Raw genomic sequence first — 12,035 nt, 5'->3', positions numbered from 1 at the left:
TATAGTAAATAAAGGTGCCCAATTATTTTAAGGAAAATCTTTGTTACACAAAGTTACACAAAGGTCGCTGAGATTAAAGTCAGGGGAAACTATATTTTCTTAATAATCAATATTAATAAATCTTGTTAGAGTAGATTGTTTGATGAAAATAAAATCATCCCAAATGTTGTATTTTAGTATGATTTTATTGGCGGCGAGACTAACGGAAGCACTCTACATAAGCTGGATCAACTTCTTTCATATGATTTATGATTTTTTGATCTCTTCCACTTCCTTATTACAGTTGGTAACATTCGTTGGACTAATCTGCCCTGCGGATCATATTACAATTTCCAAATGTAGTAATTATAAGCAATTTTGAAATTGTATTTGTATATTATGTTTTGAAATGTGATTTCACAAAATTCCCCTCCCCACCCCTTGTTTCGTTATGTCCAATTAAACACACTAAATTTTCTTAAATTTTATTATAAAAGTGACAAATTAAATAGTAAAAATGTTTATTATTTTAAATTATCACATAAACTCCTAAAAGAGTTTTGATTAAATATGATTTAAAAAATTTAAAACTAAAGTCGAGGAAATGCTAATGGTATAAAATAAATTTAACTAAAATTTTAATAACATGTATATCCCAATACCCAAATAGCGCTTATAAATAATATAAAAATCTTTTATAAATGTAATAATTGTATTCAAAAGCATCTCCTCAAGTCATTTATATTAAAATATAACATAAAGCTTTCTTTATACATAACCTGCTAAAATAAAACTAATTACATTCTCTATTAAATAATTAGGGCTAAGTTTATATTTATAACTATTGATAGTCTTATTGTATGTATGAAATATTTTATACTGTCATTTTATTATATTATCATTGTCATTATTTTCTTTTATTAATGAACTTGTTACTCATATAGATGCATAGTAGGAAGTAGGGTATACAATAAAAGTTATATTATAAATATATAAATTTAAATATGAAACGTCTCATGTCTATTCTATTTAGTTAATAATAAATTAAGTACAAATTATTATTTAAATAGTAAATGGCAGTGATTTAAACTTAAAATTTCCTTTCGTCACATACAAAGTCAGGTTACTTTTAGTACTTAATGTAGAAAATAGATTTTCTATGCCTACATTTTTATATTTAAATCAGTTAATTAAATTTGTGTTTATTATATTTCATACAAAAATATGCCAGGTACGTTTAATAATTAATTGCTTGTTTTTGCTACTAAATGTAATTACGCTGTATTTGCTGTATTAAATTTATAATACAAATATGTCGCCATAACGTTTTTTTCTTTTCTTTTAGCTTCATGGTTCACGCTGTATCTAGCATATAGCAGAGTAGACAGAGAGAGTAGCACTATACTCTCTTACTTAAGACACTTCGTTTACCACGCAACGCCCAAATTTCTTATTGAGTCACAGTTTATACGATATACGCCTTGAGATCTTATATTTTGGAATAACCACAATTCCAATACATTTCCCCACATACAAATTATTGAAATAAAACAATAAATATATAAAGTAAATCATTAAATCAGACTACAACTAAAAAGCTCTTGTATATGGCCAATTATTGCTAGACGACGAGTGATGATCTAAATAGGGACTGTCAGTCAGTAACAGCTTACTTCCGCTCAGTCCAGAACTACTGCTACCACTAGAAGAGAACATACTCTTACTTCCGGTGTAGAAAGAGAGGGATGTATGCACCTGTTCTCTCGCCATGCGCCGTCTCGCTCGCACCAACGACGCGAATGCGACGGCGATAGCGCATAGAAATATGATCCCTAAAATACAAAACGCAAGGGCCATTTTGCCCGGTGATAGACATATGGTTTTGTCTCCAGGTGAGAAACTGCGGACGAATTCGTCTTCTCCTTCTACTCTTCTTGAACCTGGAAATTGTTATAAGTTTTTTTAGTGAGGATAATTATTATTTATTTTATATATCCCAATTAATATTGCAAATGAGGAAGTTTGTGTTTGCAAACTACTGAACGGATTTAGATCAAACTTTGCATTAATGTGAGTTAGAAAATGATCAGAAAACAACTCAAATTCCTCAACGAGCGAACAAAGCGACAACTATTCATATGTCATTCTCTCGTAATTAACACCTATACACACCTCTTATCGAAGCTTCATCTTCCAACTCAATATTAGGGGCAAGTACTTCTATACTATTATACACTTCCAACCTATCAATCACCAATCCTTTAGCCTCCTTATCAAGCCTGGCCTTCCTCACCAGCCCATCCTTGGTCTGCTGGGGTTTTTGCAAGGATCTACAATCGACATTCGGACAAGGGCCCTTACAAAGTTCTATCCCACAGGATAAATGAAGCTTAGCCCTATCCGGAAACTTAAAAGCCGCAAACGTCGTGACCGCGTGCTGATATGTCATCATGTTCTTGAAAATATAGTCCGGATCCATTTTATCATGGTGGTTGGTCTCCAAGAAATCGATTTCGTGTTTGTGTTTGTGTACTATAGGTGTATTGAATATAGTCTCGTCTATAGGACAGCCTGCCTCGTCTAGTAATTTTTGTGAGGCTTCTCCTAAACCGTCGTGAGCTATGCAGTTTGTTATACGAAGACCGACGCCAACTGGAAAGTAATTATTTTGTTTTTATTATATATTTTTTTAACTGAGTTTTGAGAGTTTTGAATTTGAACACTCTGTCTACATTGCTATATTCGGGATATAAGTTGAAACTATTTTATTAATTTTAATTACAGATATAATTTGTAAAAGTTTAAGAAAATGAAGTATTTGCATTGTTGAAATAAGGTTATTAGGTTGTATGTAGGGGTTTGGTACGGAATCCATTTGAGAAGCCAAAAATGGCATCACAAATTTTCCAGTGATTTCTGGTTTTTAATATTAATCGAAGTTAGAAGTATAATTATGTCTGTTGGTATATTCCAAAAACAAAATCAATATCAAATCAGAAATTCAAATATACATAGACTACTTATTTATTTATATTAATACAGATCTCGCTCTAGTAATAAGACAAGTTGTTCCGCCGTTGAGTCTCGTCACACAATAAGTGTAACACGGAAATTCTCGAAAATTCATCGGCAAGTGGAGGAGGTTTTTGGCCCACCTAGGATACAACATGAAGCAAAAAAATAGACCATACAAGTATACCTCTCACCTGGTAAAGTACACTGAATAAGCAATCTGGTAGGTTGTCCCACTTCAACAGTAGCGGGTTCAGTGCCGGCGATAGTTGGAGCCAGCTCCATCCACGCTCTGGCAGATTCAAGGAGATATTGCCTTTGTTCTGATTCAGGTGTTGCCTCAAAACCGTGACGATTACGACCTGTCCTGAAAACATTAAACGATCATTTTAATTAATTAAATTTGTAATTATAATTTTGAAATCATATGATGCCAATAGTATTTTAACATAGCAACACAATGAGTAAAAAAATATTATTCAGTTAATAAAACTAGCGCAATAGCACAACGTCTGGATGTAAGCACGATAGTTGTGGGTTCGAATCGCCTTCAGGAGAAGGAATTATTTTCAATTTCCTCGTTCTAGTCGCAAGACAAAGCGGGGCGTTGAGTTTCGCCGAAGTCTTTTGGTAAGTTTGGTCGAAGAGTTCAGAAACAACAGAGTGTCATAACATTAAATTTCCTTGCGTACATTGCTTTATGATACAGCGTGAAGCTATAGTTTTTTTTCAATATTCTTCATATTGAGTTGCAACTAATAAACGATATAGATATAATTATAATATAATATTACACAAATATTACATATACAAATTCTAGTAGGATGACATCAAAATTATAATCATATAATCCTATATAATCATTACCTCATCCTCTTCCCGTCGTGTCCGCTCATTTCTCGCAGCTTACTTGTAATGACGCCCTCCAGCGCGGAACTGTTTATGCGCACTGCACGGGGTTGTAATTTGCACCTGTATGATTCATATTAAAAGTTATATATTTATTGATTTTTGATATTATACTGCTTTTCTAGAAGTACTTAGGTTAAGTAGAGTGGAGTTATGGGTTCGATCCCCGCTCGAGGAAATGAAATATTTATTTAAATTTATATGCTGAAACTTAAGTGAACATCTTTACCGATTGGAATCAGGCGAATCGGCCGACGAACACGGAGAAGTCCGGACGAACTGGACTATTACAGAATTTACTGGTACGTGCCTCATTAACGTGAAACGGATAAGAGTGGAAGAACTGAAGAGAGGTTTTTTCTGATCAGGCATTCGCATTACAGTCTAGTATAGACTATAGATATAAATAAAAAGGAAACAAATATACTCCGGCCCTCTCATAACTCCGTCATGTAAGTGGTAGAGAGAGCATTGTAGAGACAATGCGGTCTCTTGACTCAATTCTGAAGTGACCCAGTACCCACTAGTTAAGTGGAAAAGTTATTGTATATATTTAGATAGATTTTTTTTTAAATTCCTAATACTATAATATTACTTGTGTTACCAAATCGGTAGGAACATAAGAGGTTAATTGCTCGTTTTTGTATTTATTTAGATGTATATGATCCCATTTTGTAAATAGTATGATTATATAAAGCATTATAAGATAATTTAGACGAAAACTCAGTAAGTATATTCGAGGATTGATGGGGTTACTAATAGAGAGGTGGATTTATCGAGGGTTCGACCTTGCCGCGCCTTTTATTAAGCAATAGCAAATGTCAAGGTTTGCCGAAACCAAACTAAATGTTATAACATTCCACGTACAATGATACAAATAAATAATAAGTAAGGTAGGCAAGTACCTATCTGTAATTTTTAGCTTTTAAAAGCTAAAAATTACAGATTTTGTGGAGTGACTGAATGTTTAAACATTCAGTCACTCCACAAAATTTTACTAACATGATCTAAAGATGAAACAAATTCATGTGCAGCTTAAACATCCAAAAAATCTAGAGAACTGAGAAAATAAGAGTAAACAAAGACTGGATAAAAAACTTATAAATTATTTAAACATCTTTGTGGGGTATGAAAAATAAATTATTTTATAATACATTTTCTACATATTTAAATTCCAAGCAAAGGTACCTACATGTAACTTATATGAATGTAAATATATATAAAAATATTACATTTAACACACCTGACTATCAACTCCTGATCTGACGACTGCTGCAGCTGTCTATCCATTTGTACTATCAGCTCCACGGTGTAGTACAAGTCGTCGTCGTCGTCAGGCTCCTCCGCTGTGGTGTTGAGTGTGGACGTCCTCACACCGCAAGCATTTGAGGGTAGTTGTATTGATGCTTTTGTTAGCATTTGACCTTTAATAAGGGAAATGTTTGATAAGTATATTAGGTTATTAGTCACATTAGGCATTCAGGGCCGGAATTCAACGCCGCGCTTCTCCTAAACTTCTTCTTCTTCAAAAACTAATTATGCTGATTGGCTAAGGAAACCTTTGATCCTAATGTTAAGACACTTAGTTTTCCACTATCCGCCGAAATATGGAGGAATTGCGTGTTGAGTGGCAGAACTTAACGCTGTTCTTTGCCTAACTAACTAACCATTGCTAACTTCTTTACGGATAGGTATATACTTAAATATAATTAACCAAAAAATAAATTTAGTAATTTCTATCTATATATAAAACAATACGCACCCTGAACTCGACATTCTCTGGAAAAATCTTTGCTAAATATCAATCCTTTGAAGGGCTTCTCCATCTCCAGCTCTATGCTCATGGAACTTTTATCACAGGACGTCGTTACATCTTTAACTCGATTTGGTCGACCGTCGACGCTCGCAGTGACCGCGATGAATAGGATAGTCCGCCACATTTCGGCGCGCCCTGAAATAAATATTAATATGTTCTTATAGGAATGGAAATGAAACAGATCGACAATCGGCAGCAGATAGTTGTATATCATAAAATTATCTACAAAAAACATACATTTCTAACAGAAAGCGGTACTAAAATCTTTTTTAGAATAAATTTTGATATTTTATTTGTAATGGTGGTTAATTTAAATAATAAAATTGACAGAACTCTTAGGTAAGGACATAAACATTTAACTACGTATATCTATAACATTCCAGGTTAAGCTAAAGAAACGAATATTTCATAATAATAATGACTAAGTTGTTATTTCGAAATCCTCCTTTCGCTTGCTTGCTTTCATTTCGTCTGTATTTACAAAAATATTGTAATCATAACTTCCAAAAGGAATCGACATTATTAAAGATGGCTATTTCAACAATTTGGATTTTATATCCCATTAAGGATTAAAGAATAGATATACTCGATAATACTTGCGGTTAGAGCAGCGCCCAAAGCAACGGAAATGAAAGCAATTTAAAACAATTTTCTAGATCAGATTAAAAAAATAGATTGTCGCATTCTTGTTATCAGTAAAAATAGCTGTAATTCCTCAGCAAGTGCTTTTTTACTTCTTTGAACGATATCTGTAGCGATGTAGCATCGATATTTTATAAAAAAACATTGGTAAACCTTTTTATAATACGTTTAACTTTTAGTATCTAAGTAGATTTGTAATTTTTAATGGAAATAATATTTTTTGTCTTTCTGTAAGCCCCACATTTACGTCAGAGTCAGGTCTCTGACTACACCAAGTTATACTGTTTATAGATAAATCACTCTGTTCTCTACTTCTCACTCACAGTTGATCTTTTGTTGATCGCAAATGATATGCAATCAACGCTTATTTCGCTTAATAAGATGAAGGAAAGCAGAATTATCGCACTTAGTCTTAACTACATTACAAAGATGAAAAATAAAAAAAACCAGTTCAAGTTAAATGTAAAAGTAATTTTAATTAACTACTTTTTTATACGAGTATATACATAAATACTTATTTGTTTGTATATCTATATATATAAAATCGAAAGGTCACTCACTCATCACGAAATCTCAGAAACTACAAGTGCTAGGAATCTCAAATTTTGCATAGGAGTTATTTATAGGACGTAGGTGCTCGCTAAGACGGGAATTTGCAATATTCAACTTCTAAGGGGTTGTTTTTGAGTTTGAAAGTTTGTATGAAACTTCGTTACTACAAATGCTAGGAGTCTCAAATTTTGCATGGACGTCACTTATAGGATGTAGGTACTCATGGAAACTGAAATTAATAATAACGTAGTTCACGCAGGCGAAGCCGCGAGCGGGCCGCTAGTTGCATATATATATTATCGCCGACACCTCCCCAACTAAATAGAGATACGTGTCATTCCTTCGCTTCTACCTGTCGATTAGTTGATAAATTCATTATTTTTGCCGTATATAGTTAAGCATGCCTTATACAGAGAAATCAAGTTCTTTGTAAGCTCTTCTTTGATATACATATGTCATCGTTTAATACGATTAAAAAGGTGAAAACCTTATAAATAGTTATTAAATTTTTTATTACTAGACTGTTTTTTTTTTTTTTCCCTAGCCTACATCATCCCATTGTTGGGCAAAGGCCTCTCTCCACTTCTTCCATTCCGGTCTATTTAGCGCTATTGAGCACCAGTCAGGCCTATAATGGTCCAGCTCGTCCCGCCATCTCCGTTTTGGTCTGCCAACTGCGCTCTCGCACAAAAATCGCTGATGTGGGCATGAAAGCCGCTATGCTGAAATGGGACTGGGCCGGACACGTCTGCCGCATACCTGAAGATTCTTGGGCGAAATCATCTACCGGATGGATTCCAAGCTCTAAAAGGAGTAGACTGTTAATCTTTTTTTTTTAAATTCACGCTCACAACAGGATAACCAGAAGGAACACAACACTTCGTTTTTCTTTTTGCGCCGAATTTTGGAGGCATTGCGTGTTTAGTGGCGGAACTAAACGCCGTGCTTTGCTTCGACACCAGAGCGAAGAAATGAAAATATTAAACATTTAATTTCTAACGGGAACCAAACTCACAACATATCACGTTCCCAGTCACACGCTTGAGCCCCTGCGCCACCAGTCTATACCTTCATCAATGTATTTCGTATGTATATTCAAGTGGATTGCAGTAAAATACATCGTTAATTACTGATGATTTATGTAGTTTAATTTAGTCGCTCTAATCGAACTGGGCTATCAAAAGTAGTTGGCTAAGAACGGAAGTTTTGCGAAGTAACGGTACCTGGATGTTGGGTACCACCATAGCTTTCCATTGTTCTTAAATGTTTCAAGTAAATGTGATAGTGACCTAGGATATAAAAAGTCAATGTCATTTTGTATCAACTTTAATATTAGTTGCTATAGTTGCATACGATGACGTTGTCGAAATAAAATTAAGTTATTTTTTTTTTATTTAAACTTCACGCTGTATCCTGCACATAGCAGGGTACGCAGAAGGAACTTAGTGTTAAGACACTCGGTTCCCCACTTTCCGCCGAATTTTGGAGGCATTGTGTGGCAAGTGGCGGATCTCAACGTCGCTCTTTGCTTCGACACCAGAGCGAAGAAATGTAAATATAAATGTAAATAAATATTTCATCTCCTCGAGTGGGGATCGAACCCACAACCATCACGTTATAGTCACACCTTGTGCCGCTGCGCCACGAGGGCCTCAAGTTAGTTAATTAAATTAAAAACTTGTAAATTAATTATACATTGTTATTTATCGGTGTTAGATATCAACACTCAATTTCTATGAAAAAGCGGAACAGAGGCAATATATGATCATTTAAATATATTATAATTATAATATTTTTATACTTCTTCAGCAACGTGGAAGTACACAGTTACCATTGCGTAATTTAAAATAATTTAAGTTATTAAACCTGTGAATCCCACGTTGTGCGTGTGAATAGACCACCAAGAACTTTGATCATGGTATTATGCTCTATAAAAAAAAACCGTAATTAAGCATTTCGATACCTTTATATATAAAAAAAAAGATATAAACTAAATTATTTTGTTTTAGAATTTAAACCCTTAATGGATATTTTTCTTTTAAAAAATGTTAGGTTTCGTAATCGCATATACCTACAAAATCGTTCTTTGGATAAAACTCTACCATTTTCTCTTTACCTTATATCTACTAAGCAAACTGCAAAAGTTTCCTGAGTATGTATGTATAAGTTGCAACACAAGTTCAATTAATAGACAAAAAAAACACAACAAATATATACGTTCAATTATACATTTAATTGGAATATATCGGAAGAGGAAAACCTTATTTATCGTAAAATTAACTTCAAATTTATTTCTAACATTAATTAAACGCCGTTTTGCTGTATAACGGACACTTTCGTTAAAATCCCGTTGGAGCCCTACTATAAATTAGACGAGTGAAAGCCCGATCATATCGCATGGGCACGGTACGTAGGTACCTAAATGGAGTCTAATCTATAGCATTCTTAAATAACGAATCGAGGTACTCGGCAGGTATCTAAATATGAGATACAAATGAAACAATGTTGACTGACTCTATTAAAAAGCGAAAGTGCGAAAGATGCACGATAAGTCTAGAGTATATGATAAGTTATTAATTTTCATTCTAGTCACGGTTTTTTGTACTGAAATTAAATATACATAGGTATAGCATTATCTTTGTTAGATATAGCGCAGGGACACAAACGTGTGATTGTTGGGGGTTCGATGATGGTCTGATGTCGAGGCAAAGCGTGGCATTGAGTAAATCGGCGATAAGTGGGGAGCGGAGAGTTTTAAGCTAACTCTAAGCTCTCTCTGCCTTCCTAGTAGGGGGGATATGGAATACAGCGTAAAACTGTACTGTATACTGTTTTTGACACAAAGTACAATTCATAAGGAAGTACACTAAAAGTAATGTATCCACGTATATAAGAACTAATAAATGTTTATAATCAATATCAAGATAGCTGCAGGCATTTAACATCTACCCAGCACGTCCACCGAGTACGAGAACCATGCAAGCAACTCTACCTTCTCACATATCATAAATCCAATATAATAACTTGTCAGGAGGTAATAGCATTTATAATTCCACCTCCGCCATACTATTAAGTAAGAGGCTAGAGGCCAAGTTCAATGCCACCTGATTTTGAACCCACGGAATTGAACCCACACTAATTACCAATTTTCTTCAACCATAGACTGTTATTAGAGTTACGTTGTTACGGATTATTACGTATTAGAATATGAATAGGATTTTTTTTAAATAGTCATGCCATCTAAGTGTAATGGGAATGTATTGAACTGTAAAGAATTGGTAATTAATTAATATTTCCCTGTAATTTTATAGATGGAATGAACAAATATGGACGTAATGGGGACTTTAATAAAACATCTCGTTAATTCATTTTTTTTCAGCTTCACACTGTATACCGCACACAGCAGGTTAGACACTCTGTTCTCCATTTTCCGAATTCTGGAGGCATTCCGTGTTGAGTGGCGGAAATCAACGCCGTGCTTTCACTCGGCACCAGAACGAAAAAATATTAAATTTCCTCGAGTGGGGATCCAACCCACAACCACGACTGGCCTCGTCGTTATTTCATGTTTGAATATATAAAAAAATATTTCGCGTAAAATTGCATTATAATTTATGCTCCACATGTTAAATGTAGCAAATCGAATCAACGGATTCAAATTTTGGCTTATAATATAAAGTTCGTAATGTAGTTTCATTATAGAAACAGTTAACGTTAGCGTAATACTTTTGTAATGTTCCATGTAGTTACAGTACGGTCAACAGTTCAGAAAACATATAAGTAAAATCTGTCTGTTTTCTTATATTTATTTTATAAGTAAAATGAAGAGTGCCTCTAATTAATTATAATTTATTTACAGTTTTAATTTTTAAGTATTTACTTGTTTGTGATTACACAGTAAACTATATTAAGAATATCCAAAATCTTTTACTTTACTAAGTATTTACTGGTTTATGTACATTCTCGGGGGACAATCGATTCGACTTGTAATTTTTTGTTATTTAGTATTTCTTGTTAGTTAGTTATTTAGTTATTATTTGTATTATAATTGTAGGCACTAAAATAAGTTTCCTGATAGAAACTGAAGTTTGAAACAATTAATATTTAATAGATCAAAAATTATTTCCTATTTTTAGTTACGTGCGCGTGTAAGTATAGTCGTGAAATGGATAATTTTAAGTTAGACAGTCGTGGCGCAGGGGTGCAAGCGTGTGAATGTAAAGGCGACAGGTCGTGGGTGTGGTCGATTTCCACTCCAGGAAATAAAAGAAGAAAATGTATTTTTTTTTCATTTCTTCGCCCTGGTGTCGAGGCATGACGTCGCGTTGAGTTCCGCCACCCAACACGCAATGCCCCCAGAATTCGGTGAAAAATGGTGAACGAAGTGTTACAATTTACATTTGAATTGTGTCTGATGACAGACAGTTATTGTTTAAAATTACTACTATAATATCAAGTGCACCATACGGTGCATAAAGTGATAAAAGAAACTTGGTTTCGTTGAAAAGTAACTTCTCACGGTCGTCGTGAGCAGATTTCCTCGACAACGTCTCTAACAATCGATGAGTTTCGCCTTTTTATCGTATAATTACTAATGCTTAACATTGCGGTGTTAAATATGTATGGATGATGGTGGAAAATAGAACATGGAAATGTTATTAAATTACTTATTGGTATGTTTCTCTTCTCTATTTTTATAAACGATGAAAAAAAAAGAAATTAAAAAAGATTAGAAAGATAAAAACTATGTAAGGGGAGTAAGGTCTAAATTGAACACGCCCAAATGGACAATAACAAAAAAAGTAATCTTTGCGTATTTGTATTCGTTTAAAAGCGTGAAGATATTAATTACGAGAAAATTAAGTTTAATATAATGTCGACCATGTTAAAATATTTCTATAGGTGTGAGTAATAAAATGATAATATCATATTATATTACCTATGATATTTTGAAATCAGTTTCAGTTACACTTACAATCAATGTCAAAAAGTTGTATTACCTCAGTTTTTGTTACCTCTAAAAATATGCTGAAGCAATTTTAGATTAGGTTTTATATTTCAGTCTCTACAATCAAGACATAAATGTTATGACCAAATGTATGACATATTACAGATAACCTACGAC

General features: G+C 33.7%; 1 protein-coding gene across 1 annotated transcript in view; it reads right to left on the bottom strand.

Moving 5' to 3' along the window:
* Positions 1-573: 573 nt before the first annotated feature.
* Positions 574-12,035, bottom strand: part of LOC146530782 (uncharacterized) — a 30,231-nt gene continuing 18,769 nt past the window's right edge. The window contains exons 2-7 of the mRNA XM_085199444.1: positions 5,663-5,851; positions 5,144-5,324; positions 3,859-3,963; positions 3,186-3,358; positions 2,152-2,631; positions 574-1,919 (exon numbers count right to left, since the gene is read on the bottom strand). Coding sequence (XP_085055570.1) covers positions 1,570-1,919; positions 2,152-2,631; positions 3,186-3,358; positions 3,859-3,963; positions 5,144-5,324; positions 5,663-5,840 — 1,467 coding nt within the window. The 5' untranslated portion in view covers positions 5,841-5,851 and the 3' untranslated portion in view covers positions 574-1,569. The remainder of the gene's footprint in view (positions 1,920-2,151; positions 2,632-3,185; positions 3,359-3,858; positions 3,964-5,143; positions 5,325-5,662; positions 5,852-12,035) is intronic.

This window comes from Heliconius melpomene, chromosome 16 (genome assembly GCF_056956725.1).
Source record: "Heliconius melpomene rosina isolate 202511_hmr_F chromosome 16, ASM5695672v1, whole genome shotgun sequence".
Lineage (NCBI taxonomy): Eukaryota > Metazoa > Arthropoda > Insecta > Lepidoptera > Nymphalidae > Heliconius > Heliconius melpomene.
Note: the sequence above shows the minus strand (reverse complement) of the source record. Positions and strands in the feature narration are given on the sequence as shown.